The sequence below is a fragment of the Rousettus aegyptiacus genome, unplaced genomic scaffold, assembly GCF_014176215.1.
Source record: "Rousettus aegyptiacus isolate mRouAeg1 unplaced genomic scaffold, mRouAeg1.p scaffold_m13_p_1, whole genome shotgun sequence".
NCBI lineage: Eukaryota > Metazoa > Chordata > Mammalia > Chiroptera > Pteropodidae > Rousettus > Rousettus aegyptiacus.
The window spans coordinates 73404394-73425425 of record NW_023416284.1 but is presented as its reverse complement, the minus strand read 5'-3'; the positions used below and the strand labels follow the sequence as shown (position 1 = coordinate 73425425).

Here is a 21032-nt window from a genome sequence, read left to right as displayed (position 1 = left end):
CATTCACCCCATTTGAGTAGAAGACCATTACCTTCTATAAGGAAATATTATATTCTGTTTTTAACCACTCGCTTTTCTCTGATTGTCTTTTCTTTCATTCTTAAATTTGTTTGATTAAATTCATATTTTTTTAAATTTTTAAGTTAAAGGCGTAACCCAGAACAGTCTTGTCTTTTGACAACTGTGGTTAGATGTTTTTATTGTATTGATTTTTTTTCCTTGCTCAATTCAATCTTTGGAGGTCTTCTCCCTCCAAAGATTGAATTGAGCAAGGAAAAAAAATCACCCCCCCCCCCAAGGACTATTTAAATGAAATTTAAAGAATTTTGGTTTGGTGAATGGCATCATCCTCCTACTGTGGGAGTTTTGCTTGAAATCTGTTAAAGGACACAGATGGAGTTATATTTCCTGGGGGACATTTGAAAAATAAATTAAAAATGGCAATAGAGATGAATAGCTTTGTTTAGTCTGCTCAGTCATGAGGATTTAGGTTCATAACTTAATAAATGTCTCTCTTTGTAGCGCTCCTTCTGGAAGGGGCGAGCATCCAGGCCTGTGTTTATGAGCCCTCTTTCTTAAACCTCCCAGGTTCTCCTGCGCTGCCCAACAGCATGGTATATTTCGGAAGCTCTCAGGACGAGGAGGACGTCGAGGAGGAAGATGATGAGACAGAAGATGTCAAAATAGCCACCAACAATGCTTCATCTTCATGCCAGTCAACCCCCAGGAAAGGAAAAACCCCCAAGCATGTTCACAATGGGCATGGTAGGTTTAGTATTGATTTGGGGTTAAAAAAAAACAAAAAGATAAAATCCAAAGCTTTGGGTAGGAAAGCCGTTGAGAAGAAGGCGGAAGATGAAAGCTGTACAGCTGGTTAGTAGAAAGGCAGCTCTAGGTACTTGTTCAAATGCAAGACACATTAAGAGCAAAGAGATTGACACATACAGTCAAGTATATTTTAGATGAATAGATTGGCAAGATGAGTAGAAACTTTCTTATGTTGTGTTGTGGAGATGATGATAAATTCCCTAAGAGTTGCAGATATAGGATTCAGAAGAGGGAGCGATTCCATTAAATCGGAGGTGGTTAAGAAGATTTCATGAAGAAACTTTAGTGATCAAGTTACTGTGATTTCAGCAGGTGACACTAGTGTTAAAAAACCATCATTCAGCAAAAGAAATACGTAAATGCACACATCTTATGAACTAGACTGATTTTTTTCCTCTTCCAGTGCTGTGGTGTGTGGGAGGAAGAATAGGACAAAAAGTTGGATATCAGAGAGGAAATGGTTTAAGTTGGCTTAAGTGGAAAGTGCCCAGAGGTTTTTTAACAAGAAAGTGACTTAATGGGAGATGTGTTCTGGAAAGATTAAGCAGGCATTGATTATGAGGATTACATAAAGAGAAATGACTTGAAGAAGAGGAAACACAGTGGAAGGCTGTAATCATAGGTGATTACCTGGTCAAAAGTAACGAGGGACTAAAAGTTGGTCCTGGCAGTACAAATAACAGGGGCGATGTAAGTCCAGAAATGTGGCAGGGGCAGTGCTGGGAGGACTTGGTGACAAATTGAATTAGTTTGGGGTCCGGGAAAGAAATGAGAAAAGCAGAGTGAAGCAATGACATTGGGGTGGGGATATTATTATGGCCGTTTTCCGTTGAGTTCCTACCAGGTACTCTGCTAGACATATTTTGTGTAGGACTCACAGAAACCCTATTCTGTAGGGAGCCCCCCCTGCGTACAAATGGCAGAAAATTAGAACTGTCGATAAGTGATTGAGGCAAAGGAAAGTCAGTGTCTGTCTGTCTGTCTGTCTGTCTGTCTCTCTCTCTCTCTCTCTCTCTCTCTCTCTTTCCCACTCTTAGCTGTGCACTGAGCTACCACATGTCTGCATTGCCGATTTAATGATTGTTGTCTGTCCCACCTCTTGCTTATGGCTGTTTTTCGATGGCCTATACATGTGGTAAATGTATAGTCCTCCTTTTAAGGACTTAGAGTTTAGTTGGGGAGATGGGGTTAATAATCCCAGTGCATAATACAAAATGGTGGCTTATTTTTAACTTTTCAGGAAAAAGTTATTTTACCTGCAGTTGTGGTCATCAGGAAATCTTGATGGTTGGAAGAGAGCTCCATATATGAGGTGTAGAGTACAGGCACAGGTGTAGAGATAAACTTTTTAGGGAAGGTCATGAATTGTGAATTTGCACATAAATGGTGGAATGTGGAATATTGCCTAGTTTTGAAATGGTGGCACATTGACCTACCTACCAGTATGGGGGTGGGGTATACTTCAGGGCAACTGGAATCCACAGGATAGTGTTGAGAACATGTACGCTGCTAAGCAGGAGGAAGAATTCAAATACAGAGAATTGGGAACTGTTGATGATTTTAGATGTGGAAAGAAGATGAAATAGATGTCAAGTTCAGAATGATTCCCCCAGCAACAGGGTTTAGTCTGAAATGAAAGGAGAGAGGATGAGAGGCTGGACTTAACAGCAGTTCAGATGAATGCAGGAGGCATTTTGAAGCAGAAATGATCAGCTTTCACAGCTGCCAGGAGATGCAGGGTTGAAAGTAATAGAACAGGAATTAGGAAGGTAGTTAAGAGCTTTATCATCTGTTGAGTTTGCGATGATGGTAAAAGACAGAATAGAGTGGGAATTTATTATGGAGCTGCTGGCTAAAGCAATCAGAACAAATTGGCTTTCTGAGATAGAATGAACCAAATAGGCTTGTAGGGATTTTTTTATTATTATTATTCTTGAGAAGGTATTTACTCTTATAGTTTAATTTGGTTTAGTACGAATCAAGAGTAAGTATGAACAAAATGTGAAGTTGGACTCACATCTGTTAGTCTGTTTGTCCATACAATAGACATATATTTCACCAGTACTGTATCAGAATGGTTCCATGAGATGTTATTTTCATTCTCACTGTGGTTGGGTAGATGAATTCAACAGTCATGTTAATCAGGTGAATTAATCCCCTGTGTATCTTGTAGTTGTGATTGGGCCCTCAACTCCTTCCTTTTTCTAGCTTGTTTGAGCTTGCTGGTTAACTAGATGATTTTATCATAGTTTTAACTTCCAGTGTCAAAAATTACTATCTTTCATGTGTGTAGATCTTATTTTCTTTAATTCTCTTTTTATATGAGCTGCAGGGTGGTGATGTGAAGGGGCATTGAATATGTGGCAGCAAATTACAGGGAGTTATATGAAGGGGGTGGGGTGAGGGTAAAGGAATTGGCTGAGTTCTCAAAGAAAGAGGATAACAATTTTGCATTGACTGCTGTCATCGTCATTAATATAGAACAAACGCTGGCAACAATTCCTGTGGCAGTTAGTCATCTTTCCTGCTTTGCTTTTACTGAGACCCATTTCTTTGTAAATGTAGAGCAGAACTCCTTGAGATTCCTCATAATAGGATTTCACTGTTGGTAGCCATCAAGTTATAAAAGGGGATGTTTGTTTAAATGTGATATATGACAACAGAATGAAACAGATCCTCCTGTAGACGGTTCATTTGTGATAGAAAATTCTTGGTGGTAGTAAAAAAGGTATTTACCTGAGTCTGTTGACCTGGCATTGGGCCAGTGGTTTTATCTTTAAAGGAAGTTGATAGATGGTGGGTGATTGTGTATATGAGAAACATGCTAGACCCCAGGATTACCAAGGACCTGCCCTAGCCAACTTTGTTCTATATGAGGTTCAGAGGAGGCTTCTTTATGCTCAGAAAATAGAATCTTTTCTGTTCAGTTTCTGAGAGCACCTGCAGAGCTCCAAGCTTGATTAGATTTCTATGGCAGTGGTGCCTAATTGCCTTGTAATGAACAGCAAGCAGGTGTCAGAGGGTACCCCAGCCATGTAGGCGAGCAGTTGGACTTGCCACTCCCCAGAATGGATTAGAGAGCCCTGTGTGTGACACCTACCACATCAAGAGACCTGTGATGTTCTTGGCCTGCACCTTGTGCTTCCCTTACCCCTCAGCCCCCATTCTCTGATTTTAGAGGGTACTTGATAAGCATGAGCACCCCCCCCCCCCAAAAAAAAAAATTCTGGAGATTAAAATGAGTTCTCTGTGTATACAAAAAGAAAAGCTGGGGTACAGTTTACGAATAAGATGAAGGCTCTTTTCCTGCCATGGTTCATTTTCCAAAAAGTAAAACCTCGAGTTAGATCATCAGCATTTCATTTTGATTGGGTAAAGAATCTGCAAGTGTTAAGATAGATTTTCTAACACGAATAACCTGGATGACGGCATAATAATTGTGTAGTCAAGCAGGCCCTCAGAATTGTTGACTTTTTTGGACCAGAAAGTGTAGAGCAAACTGCATTTCTGTGTTTTTCTCCATGACGCTGCTTTTTCCTGCTTTGTATGCCAGAGATGTTAAGGTATGTCAGGAAATTTAGCAACATCTGTATCCTTCCCCAAGAGGATCACCCTCACTGAAATGTGGGGAAAGAAATGCACAAAAAACAAATTGTGGAAAACTAACACTGTTACTGTGGCAACTTTGGCCAAAAACCCTGATTAGGCCGCATGTCCAGGAGAATAGTTTTATTTAGGCAGTGTAAACTTGAAGAAAACTGCCAATGGTGTCCCACTTTATCTTGTTTCTCCCCAAAACTCGAACCTGAGTGAAGCACGGGGTTTCCTTACCAAACAGGAACCCGAGAGAGAGCACACCTGCCAGCTCACCTTCTGACAGTGCGCTGCAGTTGGTGTCTAATTGGGTCTTTCTATGACAGTCCTCCTCTTCCCTGGTGTAGAAGCTCTGACCCCAATAGTCTCCTGCAAGAGCCTGGTGTCCCCAGGCAGATGTTGAGTTTTGCAGACGTTACACAGAACCCTTGATGCTCTCATTTATAATCCACTGGAGCATCCTAATGAAAATGGATTTGTTTATTAAAATACATAATCTGAAATGACATGGACAGCATCACGCGTGCTTTCGACCTTGGGTTAACACTCAAGGGTTACAATAACAATGCCTTCAGCAACTTCTATTTAAATAGCTCTTCAGAGTTTCTGAAATAGTCTTACATATACAGAACCTCAAATGATCCTAATGATAGAGCCCTTAGGTAATCACTATTTGGAAACAAAACAACGCAGTCAAAACACTGCTTTCTGGGTATTTATGCTACAAGTTGATATTTGAAATGGCTTAGTTTTGAAAAGTTCTCATAATTGGTTAGTTTTTTTTCCAGTGGGATAAGAGGTAGACCAGAGGAATTAATACATTCATTTGGAATTTGGCTTTGGTTCTTCCTTAGCATTTTCGTTGTGGTGAGGTGTTTGTCATCCTTTGCAGAGAACTTGGTGAAGGTTCATCGCTCACATTAGCCACATATTGTACATTCTCCGAACGCCTTTTTGCACTTATGACGAATGGAAAGAATAGCAGAGACCATTGTTCCTTTGTGTGCTCATCTCGTTCTGAACAGGGACATTTCTCAGAAGACTTTTTAAACAACATGTCATTGAACTCCCAGCTGGAATGATTTAATTGCTTTTGGATTCACACCGGGGGCATGTTGTGTAAAGGCCAAAAAGCAATCATTTGGACGAGTTTACCACATTTCTGCTCTGTGGTTGCCTTCGAGGTGCATTCAGGCCTCTTTCCATCAGGATGGTGAAGGGGTGGGTGTGCAAGCAGGTCCAGGGTCCCGCCATAGCCTTTGCAATAAGGAGATGCTCTCTAGCTGACAAATGCTTTTTTCTTTAATTGATGTTTTCATGGGATACCCTCTTTACCTTTCTTTAACCTCTGGCTGCTCCATTTGTTTTCCTCTTGAGGCAAGTGAATATTCCAGAAATTTGGAATGTGGGCTGGGAGTGTGTTTTTTTTTAAGAGCAGTAGTACACTGTGGTCAGGTTATAAAGTATTTGCTTCTTAGCATCTACCACTTCTGTATGCTGGGTCACATAGTGGTTGAGAGCACGATGCTGGATCTTACCTTCCCATTACAGCTGCAACCTTGGGCAAGCTTTCTGTGTTTTAATTTTCTCAACCTTAAAGAAGGGATCATGGGAGTCTTTTTCATAGGTTTTGGTGAGAGCAAAATGAGTTAATGTATGTGTGAACAGTTCATGGCTGGTTGAAAGGGCCTGTTGGCTATTACCATTGATAACCACATGTGATTGAGAAGATATGGAAGCCTAGGACAGCCTTGTAATAGACGAGAGAATCCTGGAAAGTTGGTATGTTTAAATACCTGTCACACGGGGAGGGTTTGGAAGAGGCAGCTGTTAACCACTGTGGGTGTGTAACATTATTGACTTTACTCGAACGAGCTTTTTTGAGCTTGGTAGGCAGTCCCCAGTAACACCTGTCCATTGGTTTAATTGGCCTGTCCCTGTTTCTTCTCATTTTCCTTAAGCATTTGTTCTACTGGTCCACATAGGACCTTTGGGACACACACAGCTTAGGACAGAAGGCCAGGTGCCCCTCGAATTTAGTGTGTAGGTGTCTCTTCCTGGGAATGTAAGAGCCCATCTCCTCTGTGGTGAGATGCTCACACAGATTTGAATGATGGTCAACTAGGTGACGTGCCTGGTGGTAGAAGAGAATCTTATGGTTCAGATACACCTTCCTAACCAGGTGTCATTGGGCCAGTTATTCAACCTCTTTAAATCTCAGTTTCTTTGCTTATAAAATGCAGATAACATCAGCTTTTCCCATTAGGGTTAGGATTAGGGGTAGGAGGGAATGGGAAGTGACTGCTAATGGCCATGGTGTTTCATTTTGGGGTGATGAAAATGTTTTAAACTTGGTAATGGTTGAACAGCTCTGTGAATATGCAGAAATCCATTGGAGTGTACACTTTAAATGGGTGAATTACATGCTATGTGCATTATGGCTTATTGAAGGATAAACAAGAATCTGTTAGGACTAAACGAGTGACAGATAGACAGGGTCTGGCACTTGGTGAGGTCCCAGGAAGTTGGGGCTGGCTACTGTCCTGTTGCCATACACATGCCCCATGACTTTTCTAAAGAACTATAATACCCTGCAGTTGTGAATAAATTAATATCATGTGTTAGAGTCTTAGAATCTTTAATCAGTTTTGTTGTCCATAGTTGACTGCGATATTTTTATATCATGTACACTGTAAATTGAATTGCTGAACTGTTCACCAAACTACTCAGTATTTAGTATTTTTAGCTAAATTCATCTGACCTGTCTTAAGGGAAATCTTTAGTCACTTGGGAAGTTGTGCCATTTCCAGAGACCGTAAAATGTGCATATAGAATTTTTGAAAGTCATTTGTTTCTTAGCTGGAGGGTGGGTGGAAGTGTTTGTGAAAGAAAAGGGGATCTTCAGATCTTCAATATTTATTTGTAGAACCTTGAAAACAATCCTTATTAAAATGCAAATATTTCAGTATTTAGTTTTTCTGTATTAATACTTCTATTCAGAAAATCACCAATTCTTGTATAACTGACTATGGATATGAGGTGCCTTCCAATTTAACACATTTTCAAGGTGTCTATCAGTGTACTGTGAATAACTACAACATCCTTGTTCTTCATAAGCAAAAGTGGGCCAGGATAATTTACTTCAGTTGTGACTGGCCTTTTAGAATTCATCCACTTGAATAAAGGGTTTTATGAAACCCCAAACTGCAGAAACACTTTATTCATTTGTCATTCAGGAGTTAATGCATGTCCCCTTCTGAATATAATCCATGGTTCCGTGCTCTCTGTCTTTTTTTTTTTTTTTTTTTTTTTTGAGTTATACAGTAGGAAATCTCTCTGTCCACTGCTTGCCATTCCAGAAGGTCATTTGCCCAGGCATTCCTACCCCTTGGCACTCTGGAGAATGCAGGTGCCTTAGAGCCAACCAGTGTGGGACCCAGCTGTGGGGCTAGTCGCCGTCAGACCATCAGTCTCGTCATTTTCTCAGCTCCTTTGGGGGCCAAGTGGGCCAAGAAACCATTTTTCATTGACAAAAAAACATTCATCCTGATTTATGGTCTTTCTGTTGCCCTGACCTTTATATTCTCATAAAGGTCATACACCCTTTTAAACTTTAGTATCAGAAGTTATTAGGAACATCTGTAAGAAACATGTTTAAATGGCACATGTATCCAACTCTGGTAGTTGTGTCACGTTTCTAGATCTGGGGACAGTGGCAACTAAATTTTGATTGAAAAGAATCTAAGTCCCATTCTGTGTCTACAGAATGTCAGTTCTTACACAGAAAATTCATTTTCCTCTAAAAATCTTTTTAATGGATATCTTTCCTGTTTTATATGTATTATCAAAGTGATAGAATTTCACTGTATTCCACAGGGGTTTCACAAATAACCACGTAAACCAGTAGAACGTGTGTGTGATGCTGGGGTCGGGGTGCACAGAGTTGCTGTGGATTTCGTTTCATCTCTTGCTTGATGTTGGTGACTAGTGTGAGATTGCAAAGGGGCTTTCGCTCACCTAAACCCATTCTTGCCACTTTCCCTCGTTTTACACATGAATACTGTAGCTGAGTTACTGGAGCTGTTTTTGCCCAGGGCAAACCAGGTTACAGCACTCACACACGCTGCATTAAAATCCTTTCGAAACTGTTGGCACAGGTTGGCAGACATGCCATTGTTTTCAGACAATAGTGACTCAGAGTTGAACTTGCTCCAGGGAGCAAGTGCGGCTTTTGTACAGTAACAAGGATTTAATGCCAGCCAATTGATGGCGTCTGTCTTCCCCAAGTCGGGCCGCCTTGTAATGACACGAAGCTTACATTTAAATATCTGGCTCGAGATCAGAAACTTGGCATGCTTCTCTTTTCCTTTCCGTACACATTCTTTTTTTTTTTTTTGCAATGATTCTGCCTTTGTCTCTTCAATTTGTTTTGGGGGTAGGACTGGGAGCATTTCTTATTTTATGTGATTTTGGGGTTAGTCCAGTCTTCCCGCCTTGGGTTCATTCTCTCCTTCTTGTCCTTTGTGTTCCTGCTAGCAGACGTTTTGGCCCTGCTTTCAGTAACTCCTCTTGTCCATATTTCTCTTTCAAGGCGGTGATGTCTTCAGAACCCTGTTATATTAGCTCAGGTCAGACACTGAGTTGTCTTAGGATATCATAACTTTGTCACATGCCAACCAAGTAAGACTCTTCTTGCCTACTCACCTAATAAAAAAATCAGGATTATCTGATTATCTGGTGTTCAGACAAGATGCCGTTATTAACACTAATAATTAGTAAGATTGGGACATCTGGATATGGGAAGGGCACGGAGGCAGGCAGAAGTGCACGGGGCTGGCCTTGTCAGCTCTGTTTAAAGGGAATTATGGTTTTCAGATACAGGTCTTGTCCTGTCCATTGAAGCAGGAGCTTTTCAGAAGATCAGCCTTCTTAGATTTGCATAACTCCTTTCTCTCAAGACCACAAAGCACTTTATATACTTTATTTTAAATACTTCAGCAATTCCTGGAGGACAGATCAGGGGAGGCAGCTGGTGTGTAGTTCAGAGAATTGAAGCACAGATGTATTTGGTGATCTGAGAACTAGAAATCAAAACCAAGCTCTCCATGTCCCTCTAAGAGGTCGGGTATATTGTGAGGGTTTTAAAGACCTCATGACCGGCTTTTATAGACTGCCTTATGGGTCTCCCTCAGGAATCTTGGTGTGATCTAACTCTGTGAACTAAGCTTATGTGGGGAATATCATTTAGTACAAACTCCCTGGAGCTGTAAATGGGAGTTCCTCCTTGGAAAGTGTAGCTTTCCACCATCAAGGGATTGCGGGATTGCAGGATTGCAGTTACAGATGTTTCTGAAGTAACTTCTCTTGCTCATTTCATTTTCATCCTTTATTGGGAGCCAATCTTACCTTCTCGGGCATGAAGTGACCCTAAATCAGAATATCAGTTTTTGGATTTAAAGATTTTGCTTGCCGTGGTGCGAAAACACTTGTCTATAGGCCATGTATCAGGGGGTGTGTGTATACAAATCAATATATTTCTCTCTGTTTATTAATGTAAGAGCTATTTGTATTTGAGTACAATACAATTTCTTAATATGGTTCACTATGATAAATGCCTTTTTTTCTCTCAGAGTCCAATTATTCCTTTTAATTGGGGAAAGTGTGCATAGGTCTTTTATACTTTTAACTTTCTTGGTCTTTCTGTTTCTTATGTTTGTTCACAGGGTTTAGTCTTTCCCTGTGAGAGAACATATTTTTTTTTTTCCTTCCACTCCTCGAGAATCTTACAAATGAAGACAAAAGATAATTACTTGGAGAGGTAAAACTGGCAGGTTCCCACGACACTTAAAATTAATGAGCTGTTGAGGACAAAATATACCTTCTCTCTGGCTCCATCATCTTCGCCCAGCCCTCCCTTCCCCCTCCCTTCCCATTTAACACATCATTTGACTTTTTGGCTGTGTTTGCCATTTGTGTGTATTGCTTCTGTAAAATAGCAGGATAAGATGGTTACAGAGAGTGGATTCATTTTGAATACTATACTACTCTTTAAAATTACAGTTAATTTTATTCAATTTTTGATTTTCATATTTTTGAAAACTTTCCCATTTTCTGGTTACCTGATCAAAATATTCTTTAGTAGAATACGGTGCTGCGGTTCACAGAGCAGCCAGTTTGGTTTCTGATGTTAATGGCACATGCCTTCCTGTCTCCTCCTGTGCCCCTTTCTTGTCTGTCATCATGGTGCCCCACAGCGTCACCTTTGATTTGCAGGGCTTTGCTTTCCAGAGCATTTTTTTCTGAGAAGTTGCTACAGTGCTGCTGGCGGGCAAAACCCCTCCAAGGCATTAGAACTGAACCAGAGTTGTGCATTCTGTTTCAGGTGCAGATAATGCAGAGGAAGGATTGGTTTTGTTGTAGTTGTTGTTTTTCCCAGATCTCAGAATAGTGTTACTGGCTTAACCACAGTACCATTCTTCATGAGTGCTTGCTTCATGCCCTGCTACAGCCCCTTTCTAGATGAGTATTTTCTCACTGAATCCTCAAAGCAACCCTATGAGATAGGTATTAAGTGGAGAAAACAAAGGCTTGGACCAGGTAACCAGTTTGAGGTCAAATAGTTAGCAAATGACTTTTCTGGATTCAAATTTAAGAGCTTGAGCTTGTGCTCGTAGGTAAAGACTTTAAGTACATGGCTCATCAAAGCCTCTGGAACCATGATGTAACTAACTGTGGGAAAGCTGGTCCAGCCCAGCAGGTTTCAGGCATTTTGGTCTCAAGACCCTTTTCTGTTCTTCACAGTTATAAGGGACCCCCATAAGGCCTTTATTGATGTGGACTGTATTTATTGATATTTACCATGTTTACATTACAGCTGAGGAAATTTAAAAATATTCATTTAAAAGTAACACAAACTCATTACATGTTAACACAAGTAGCACTGTTATGAAAAGTAATTACATTCCAAAACCATCTAAGAAGTTACAGGTGAGAAGAGTTGCATCGTACTGCATTTTTGCAAATCTCTTTAATGTCTGGCTTAGTAGAAGACAACTAGATTCTTATGTTGGCTTCTCCCTTCAGTCTTTTGCATTACATGGTTTTGATTGATGTATATGAAGAAAATCAATCTTAGATAAATACGGAGCTGGAAAGGGAGGAGCCTTTTATTTTATTCTGTGACATCACACCTGTACTCAACCAATGGTAGTTTCTTAAACGTCAGTTATTACAGGACTCTGAATCTGTATCAGTAAACTTTACATATTTTGTTATATTAAAATTCATCAGTTTGCCTTCCACTTTGAATGAATCTCTTACCTATACAGTTTTGTAATATCTTGTATTGATAGTTTGAAAATAATATTTCACTGAGTTATTGTCTGCGCCTTTCATTATGCAGTATCAAAGAACCCCATGTCACCAATGACCTCATCAGAAAAGTCTTTAAGTTGGCGGAAGGCTGTCAAACTCATGGTGGCACATAGAGGTTTTTTAGAATTGTAATTTTTGCTCGCAATTGTATATTCTATTATTGACCACAATAACTATTAGTTATTTTCCTTGACAGGCTTACTTGATTCATTTTCAAGAAAATAACTGTATTGGTTCTTCTTTTAAGTAAAAATAACATTCCGTGAAAAAATGAGCTAGCTTGCAACTTAAATAATCGTGCAAGTGCTTTTCTCCTGGAAATAGTCATCATACTTTTTGGTATGCAGGAGAAGTGCTTTATTTGTAGTTCTCATTTTGTCACACAAAGTATATGTACTCAAGGGTCAAGATTAAATACTATTAACAAGTTGTACTGCTTTATCACATCTTTAAATGAAGCTGGCTTTGTTTCTTTTTAAACTGGTAGTGAAAAATACTGTAATTATTAGTATAGTTTGGTGCCACAGCTTTAATTTGTGTTAAGGCACCAGCAGTTTTGCCCACATTTTTTTTTTAAATACATTTTATTGAAATGTAATTGCCATATCATAAAATTTACCCAAAGTGTAGAATTTAATTGTTTTTTAGTATATTCACAAAGTTCTGCAACCCTCACCACAATCAACTTTGAAACATATTTAGCACCTTGTCCACATTAGCAGTTACTCCTATTTTCCCCAAAGCTCCCCAGTCCCTGACAACCAGCTGTCAACTTCCTATCCCTGTGTTTTGGTCTGTTCTGGATGTTGCATATTAATGGAATCATACAATGTGTGACCTTTTGTCATTAGCTTCTTTCACTTACCGTAATGTTTCCAAGATTGATTCATGCATATATGTAGCATGTATCAGTACTCGAATCTTTTTTTATGGATGGATAATACCCCACTTGTATCTCTAAGTCCCAGGTTCATCAAACTTTTGAACCCCTTACTCCCCTCCCCCAATTTTTAACTATTATTAATTCTACTTTATACAAGTTTTTCTGTGGATATGTGTTTTCATTTCTCTTATGTACATATCCGGAGTGGAATTGGTGGGTCATGTGGTACCTCTGTTTCACCTTCTGAGGAACTTCCCAGCCTGTTTTCCAAAGGACCGCATCATTAGACATTCCCACCAGCAGTGTATGAGGGTTACAATTTCTCTCCGTCTCACCAGCACTCCATTATCTGTCATTTTAGAGCATAGCTATTCTAGTGGATGTGAAGTTGTATCTCATGGCACTTTTGACTTGCATTTCTCTCACAGATAATCCACTTTTAGCCATCATCATGGTTGGAAAATCAACACAGTGAAAAACACAAATGATGTCTTAGGATAGTTATGAAAACAGTTCTGACCTAGGGGATGCCCCGAAAGGGTCTCTGGATTCCCAAAAAGTCAAGTCACTCAGTAAACTAAACAGCCCAGCCCTGTTGTGGGATGTGTGTTTTTAGCGTTGTACTTCTCCCTGCGTGGGCAGGGCATTAGCAGTGTCTCTTTTTCCCGTGAGACATTTTGGGAGGACATAGTGGGCAACCGGGTTCAATAGGGGGCGATGATGGTCTGCTCAAGCCAGCCATCTGTCTGTATTGAAGCCCTTCTTACACTGTAGCTGCAGGGAGACCAGGGGACAAGAAGAGATACTGCTACAATCTGATTACATAATTAATAGCCTGAGACAGTCTTCTTAAATATGCAGAAATAAGGTTTACTAAGTGTTAAATGCCTACCGAAACCCAGACGTTGTGCTAGATGCTCTCCACACAGGAACATCTGTTATCCTTAGTCTACAGATGAGAAAACTGAGGGATTAAGTAACTTTCCCAGTTGTTAATAGCAGAGCTGGGAATTGAACTGCTCATATAGTGTTAATGAAAGGAGACAAAGCCACAGAATGATTTTTTTTTTCTAACTGAGCAAAGAGAAGTCATAATAGACCTGGTATTTCTTTAATAGCAGGGTGCATCTTGATGCACATCTTGGTGACAGGAACAGAGCACAGAGAAGTTTGGATATTTGAGATTAAAAAAAAAAAAAAAACTTCCTGTATCATGCTTCAATAAAGGAGCTCTGCTCACTGCTTTAGAAAATTGGTGAATGGTCAAGAATTGCCTAGATTCATGTTCTTTGGCTTGATTTTTAATCACATTGAAGTATGACTTCTTACAGATGTTGCTTTTAATTTGTCTTGAAAGCAAGCACAGATACTGCCAGCTTGGTTATGATTGATGGTTTCTGACAATGTGCAGTTACTTACACTTAGCATAAATGCCAACCATTTGAAGCTCTCCATTTTTTCTGTAACTGAGAGTATCCACTAGAATCTTATACAACACAGGATCACAGACCATATTTTGCTTTGGTGTGGTCTTTACTTCAGAATTGAAAATCTATTTAGAATATATAATCACTCGGGCTGGGAGAAGCTTTAGAGATCAAGGTTCACATCCAGTCCAGATCTGGAAAATGTAAATCTCTATGGTACATAATCCATATAAGAAGTAATAACAAGTGGACCAAAGAAGTAAATCTAAGCAATTGAATCTAGAAATAAACAGGAGGAGACATAGAGGAATATTTTACCATTTGAAGATATGAGAGGGCTTTCTAAGCGTAAAAGCAAAGAAAGAAACTAAAAAATGAGCTAGTGGAGTTAGCGCCACAAGAAATGAAAAACAAATGACAAGAGGATGATATTTGCAACCTGTAAGGCGTACATGGAATTTAAAGGGCACATAAATGGAGGTGGTGAAAGAGAAATGTTGAAGGAACTGTGGATACAAGTTATCCCCAGTCTACAGATCCTCAAAAAAGAAACGTATCTTTGAGCTTTCTGAAGGGCAGGTAGGAGTAGGAGAGTTTGACTTCTGCTCCTTCAGGCCAGCAGGGAGAGATTTTAGCTCAAAGAAGGAGGAACTTTTCTCTTTATAGCTGCCTGATCAGGGTAGTGAGTTCTGCCTGGAATTCTTCAAGTACAAGATTAAGGCGAGGGATATGTCCTGGAGTGGAGGTGCTTGACATGCACGGAGACAAGGTGACCTTTTAAGACTCCCTCTGTTAGGACATGCACCAGGAGCCTTTGTAAAATGACAGCTATAAGGACTCACTGTCTCTTCTCTGCACTGCACTGCTCTGCCTGAAGCTTGTGGGGGTGGAGCAGACCAGGCACAGGTGGCCTTCCTGCTCCGCCTGCTGGGTGGTTGCAGGGGCAGGGACAACCTGTAGGTGTGAGAGAGAGGAAGAATTGGGAAAGGCTTGTCAGTTCCTGGAATGGGGCCGGAACTGTTGAGTCTGTTTAGGTTTGCAAGTCCTAGCTATAAAGCAGACGAGAAAACTCGTGGACAGCAGTGTCATTGTAATGTGCTGTAAAAACCTCGAACATCACTCACTGTTCCTTTTGACCTCCCTAAGTGGGTGGGGTCCAACCTTCATGGTGCTAATTGGCACTGCCAGCCGGGGGTAATGAAGGGGGGGGGGTGGAGAGTGTCAGGATGGGGAGGGTGGGCCTGTGTTGGTGACAGGCTGCATAGCCTGGGCAAGGTGCTCATCTCGTCTTTGCTAATTGGCCTCATCTATAAACTGGGCATGAGGAGAGTGTCCTGTCCCTTCAGATTCAAAGGCCGAGTGCACTTCAGAGCATTAACATTTTCCCCGGCTCAAGGGTAAACGCCTCCGAGGGTCTGGCTCAAACCTCCAACAACCCTCTTTCTCCTTTGTGGTCACCAAGGGGTCAGGTCAAGCAGTTACCTCCCTAACCCATGTTCTTTGGCAGATCTTCAGCCTCGAAATGCACATCTTTGAATCTGAGAGTTTATTGTCCCGCATCCCCTGTATCTTTATACACAAGGTGCTCCTGTTCTTGGAATGTGACTGTTGGTGGTAGCTTCTTCATTTTAATTTCTCGCTCTTCGTGTTTGAGGCATGATGTTGATATTCTGAGGGCTGCTGAGGTTTATTAGTGGGGATTTTTAAAAATCGATTTTTCAATCATTTCAATCAAAGGAAATAATCATTAGGATACGCTTATAATTTTTAATTTCATCTCAGTGTTTAGGACGGTTCTTGAACTTGGCGTTGTGCTGCTGGTGAGCTTTGACTCTTGAGAGTGTGGTAAGACTCGATGTGTGGAATATTTGCTTTTGCTTTTTCATTTTGACTTCAGGAAGTTGAGGTTCCACGGCAGCATACCCAGTATAGTGACTTCATTCTTCCTTTGTCTTCCCTTCCTAGTTTTCAACGGTTCCAGCAGGTCATCACGGGAGAAAGAACCTGTTCAAAAACACAAAAGCAAAGAGGCCACTCCCAGCAAGGAGAAGCACAGCGATCAGCGGGCCGACAGCCGGAGGGAGCAGGCTCCAGCGAGCCACCCCCCGACGGCCCCCTCCACGGGCTCCTCGGCCAAGGGGCCCACTGCTAACCACCACCACCCCCCTCTGCATCGGTCGGCTCAGGACTTACGGAAACAGGTAAAGCCCAGCCCTGTCTCACAGGTGACTATGGTCTGGCCGAGAGGGTGCCTGCCTGTCCACCAGATGCCACCTTCCCATGTCACTAAGTGAGAAGTAGCCTCACTAAATTTATGTTTTGAGGGCTTATAAATCAGGGAGATGGTGCTCAGAGGTGAGATGGGGAGAGAAGCATCACCTCAGCACAAGGTGCAAGCGTACGCACCTTTCCTCCCATGAAGGTTGATCGCGCCGGGATGGCAGTGGGTTCGCATTCACCCCTGGAGCATGCCGCCGTCTCCAACTGCTACGGCCTGGCGAATCTCGGGTATCCGAATGGATCAGAAAGATGGAAAGGGAATGTGCCTTCGTTCCTCCTCTTCTACCCCACATGTCCTGGGCACCAGATGAGCTTCAGAGTCTGGTAGCACGTTGTCAGTTAGGCCAAGAGCAGATAACTTATACCTTGAAACAGGCCTGCAGACTGCCTGTGCTGTCAGTGGACGAACGTAGACTGTTATTTGTCCTTCTTAATGTGACAAATTAGCATCTCTCCACCAGGATTTCTCTGCAGAGGTCATGCATGGGCACTTGCACTGCTGAGCAGTCTGCACGAGGCGGGGTGCAGGGTGAGTGGTGCAGCTGAGCGCATTTCAGTTCTGCATCATAGAATCAGCAGATGCAGACGCACGCTGCTCTCCCTTTCCCCATTGCCCACTGCCCCCCATTTCAGTGTCATATTCAATAGCACAGATCCTGTTGGGGAAACTCTTAAGAATGGCCTCAGGGCTCAGCCATTGTTGCTGTCACAGTGTTCATGTCCTTAGAAAATGATCTTTGAGGATCCTGGGAGAGAGAGAGTAAGGATAAAGGCAGGTGCCTAGAGGCGATACAGTGAAGGGCTGTCTCACTGGGGTCAAGTGGCGTTTCATTGACTCCTCTGCTCCTATTCTAACTCCATTTTAAAGTCAGCCCTAGAGATCATCGATGAGCTCCCTTCATTGAGAATTTTATCACACAGTGTAAGTTTTTCCCTATAATAGACTGGAAACTCTCTTTAAAGACTGATGAGGGCGAGTTGTGAGTAGACTGGAGATTACTTGGCTGGCAGTATTCTGGAATGACTAAAAGATGGTCACTGTGGTGCTAAGATAGTGGAATTCCTCCTTTTGTTCAATTGTTCTTTATCTGTGGTCTTTCTCATTCTTGATAATGTTAGAAATATTTCTCTCTGGATATGCGACTATATTCACATACGTACATACATAGAAATGTGTGCATACATACACATTATTAGTATTGTAGCTTTCAGATGTTATTCATCTCTTCCATTGGGGTGAGGTGGATGAGTCAGAAATCCTCATATATTTCCACAGTCCTCAGATGTCCTCTCCTTCATCCTTTGCAATGTTATCTTGTAATTAAGCAAGTGGTTTCAGCGTATTTTAAACATTGCCTGTTCTTCCCATTTTCCTAGAGAGGATGACTAAGTGTGATTGTGGAATTGGCCTCCCAAACACTGGGTGCCCAATTTTCCAGGACCAAGAGGCACAAAGCTTAGGGCGTACCATACCTTTGGTTTTTGTGTCGTTGATGAATTATCTTTGTTTCATTTCCAGAGTTGATGGTCTAATAGGCATGTGTGCAGAGTTGTCCTCCAGATGTTTTGCTTATGAAGGAGAACAATTAAAAAAGGACCCAGGGAAGGAGAAGACCCATCAGTGGGGCAGGACCGAAGGGCTATAAGGGATGAATATGTGACTTTATATTCACATGGAATTATAATAACACGTACATAAACTTTGTCACTTTCATGTATGAGGCTGGATTCAGTAAATCTTTGATCTCAGTTGGTCATAGCTTTTCAACTTTTAGCAGTTGACTTTCAATTCACATTTCCCTTTGTTACTGAACAAGAGGTATTCACACCGTTGGTAAGATTTGAGGGTAGCTGAATGTACCCTTTGCCCCAGGATCACCCTGCCCATTTCACATGCAGCATCAGAGTCGGAGGAGAGATCTGGGTGCTCTCCTTACAAAGCAGACCCTGCCATCTGAATAAGAGCTGGGGCCTGGCTTGCTTTTTTTGTTCAGGTTAGTGTCATTGCAGGTGGGGTGTAACAGTACAGGTGTTCAAGGGGGTTTCCCCCCATAACCCTTTCCCTTCTGCTTTCTTCTGTCTATCTGTCCTGCCCCTGTCGAATCAACCCAGATAGGATGGCCCAGGGCTCTCAGTTCTTGTTTGGCTCTGACCACGACCTTCTGTGAGACTCAAGCTGTGATATTTAACCTTTGTGGGCCCCATTGTTATTTTGGAGCCAGTCATGCCAACTCCTCTCAGAAAGGGGTATTGTGAAAAATAAAAGGATAATTTTGAAACCATCAAATCCCATTAGTTTAAATACTCGGAAAATAAGGTCAATAAAAGCAAATTGTAGATTCCTTTGTAACTGCTCAATGCAAATGATTAGAATCTGACCTTTCATCTTTTCAACTACATTAAAGATAGGGGCCCAAAGAATACTCTGATCTTTAATTGCAAATATGATGATTTTTTTTTGTCTGCCAGAAGAGAAAGATATACATGTCTGTATGAAATAGTGTGGATGGGCATGTGAAGGGATACAGTGTATACAGGGTACTGCTGTTAGCTCAGCCAGTATCTGATAAGCATGATTTTTACTAAGATAGCCCTTCTCCCAATTACCTGGCACCATGCCATGTATAGTTCTTACACTTTTATAGGCCCCCAGCTCCAAGACTTAAAGCGTGTGAACGTGCACTTCGCCTATGCCGTTTTATTGATGCGAGAGGCCTTGTCAGCCCTCTAGCGTTTATAGCATGATACATGCTATGCTGTCTGTCAGGTGGTACATGTGCATACATAGTGGCCCTGGGATTGTCAGGAGAAGTGGCTCTGCTGGATAATAATTTGGGGTGTGGTAGGTGTTTGGCAAAGGAGCAAAAACTATTTTTTGTTTCTTAAAATAGCGTTTTGGTTTAAATGAAGTAAAAGACAGTAAGAAATTTAGGATGGTAAAACAAATGAGCTTATACCTTGAGAGGTTTTTGAAGTATTAGTTTTCCAAGGGGATCATGAAGTTTTCAATTGTATAGAAATGCATTTGGTTGGCAAGCCAGGATGTGGATGTTAGGGTGTGCGGAACGTGGCACCCCTCTGTGCTTATTTATTGCACTGAGGCTGAGCTCTAATGTGAAGAAGAAAATTACTTAACTCTCTCAGGCCGCTGGTAGATACTTGTGGCTGTAACATTGGAGCTGTGCTGTCTTCAAAACACTCATAAAAGGATACTCAATAAACTTAGGGGAAGAATAGATGAACTCAGTGAGAACTTTAACACAGAGATAGAAAACAAAAACTAGAGATGGAAAACAATAAGGAAACAGAAATGAAGAATACAATATCTGACATAAAGAGTACATTAAAGGAAATCAACAGACTGGATGAAGCAGAGAATTAGGATGGGGTAGCAGAGGACACCCAATCAGAACAGCAACAGAAAAAAGAATGCATAAAAACAAGACAGTTCAGAGACCTCTGAGACGACATCAAGTGTAGCAACATTTGCACCATAGGGGTATCAGAAGAAGAGAGAAAGAAATTGAAAACCTATTTCAAGAAATAATGACTGAAAACTTAAGATTCAGAGTGGGGATTTTAGCTAAAGAATTGGTAATACTTTTACACAGTCTGGACAATGAAATAGGAGCATCCAGAGAGAAATGTCAGAAATTTGCCTTAGCTGTAAGAATGTTTGTCGTCTTACTGTGCTTCACATCATTAGGCTTGTAGTCTGAATTGCACATGTTTGTCAGTGGTATTTGTGGCAGACTTAGTTGTCTGTAGTGGAAGCAGGTATTATAGAAAGATGTAGAGACTGCCACGGAACTCAGGTTTTTCTTCCTGAGAGCAGAGTCCACTGTCTGCCTTGTCCTACTTCTTTACCCTTTCTCTTAGGGAGCGGCCTGCCACACCTCCAGGCCTTCCCTCCCTTCATAACTCAATAGCCTGTCCAGTAGAATTCTCCTTATTTTGGGCTCTTTTGTTTTGTTTAAATTCAAGTTTTAAAGCCCAAGGGGACTATTCCTAACCAGCAAATGTTTTTTTTTTCCTCTTGAGTTCTGAAAGGGTGAGCAGAGGCACCCAGTTCAATGCCTCCCTCTAGTGGGAAATAAGAGCTTGACAATTGAATTTCTGGTTGAAGTGAGGACGGCTTCTTTGACTAGGATTGGTCGCTATAGAACCTTATGGCTGTGTGCCTTGGGGTAACAGGTGACAAGGAGAACAAGCTGCAAGCACCCCACGTCCTACAGAACTGGGTGAAAGTGGGGAACAGTGGGATGCATAGTCAGAAATCTTACCAGAGCCCAGAGGAGCCAATGAAGAGGTGAAGTTGTTCAACTGAAGTGTTTTTATGGCACGTTGGAGGCTTCTGCCATGGTCGCCTTTGTGTTAAGTCTCCGGTGAATTAAAATGACCCCTGTCTCGAGCTCAGAGTAAGCACTTCCTCAAGATGTGCAGCAGTGATCCCAGACCCCACGTGCGAGCTGGCCAAGTGTCACGTTTGGTTCTGTTTGATATGGCAGTGGTTTGGGAGAGATCTCAGTGGCAAGGGAGAACAATGTCTTCTTCTAGACCTGTTTTCTTGGGCACCAGTTAAACATTGGACCCCTAGAAACCAAGTACAAAGCCAAGGAATAAACCTCTACGTGTTAACAAGTGTG

At 41.5% G+C, this 21032-nt stretch overlaps 1 protein-coding gene across 5 annotated transcripts in view; it reads left to right on the top strand.

The window, feature by feature from the left end:
- JARID2 (jumonji and AT-rich interaction domain containing 2) overlaps nucleotides 1-21032 on the top strand; it is a 240290-nt gene that overhangs the window by 186508 nt on the left and 32750 nt on the right. For all 5 annotated transcript variants that reach the window (XM_016130062.2, XM_036236976.1, XM_036236982.1 and 2 more), the window contains 2 exons: nucleotides 589-765; nucleotides 16072-16307. In XM_016130062.2, coding sequence (XP_015985548.2) covers nucleotides 589-765; nucleotides 16072-16307 — 413 coding nt within the window. The remainder of the gene's footprint in view (nucleotides 1-588; nucleotides 766-16071; nucleotides 16308-21032) is intronic.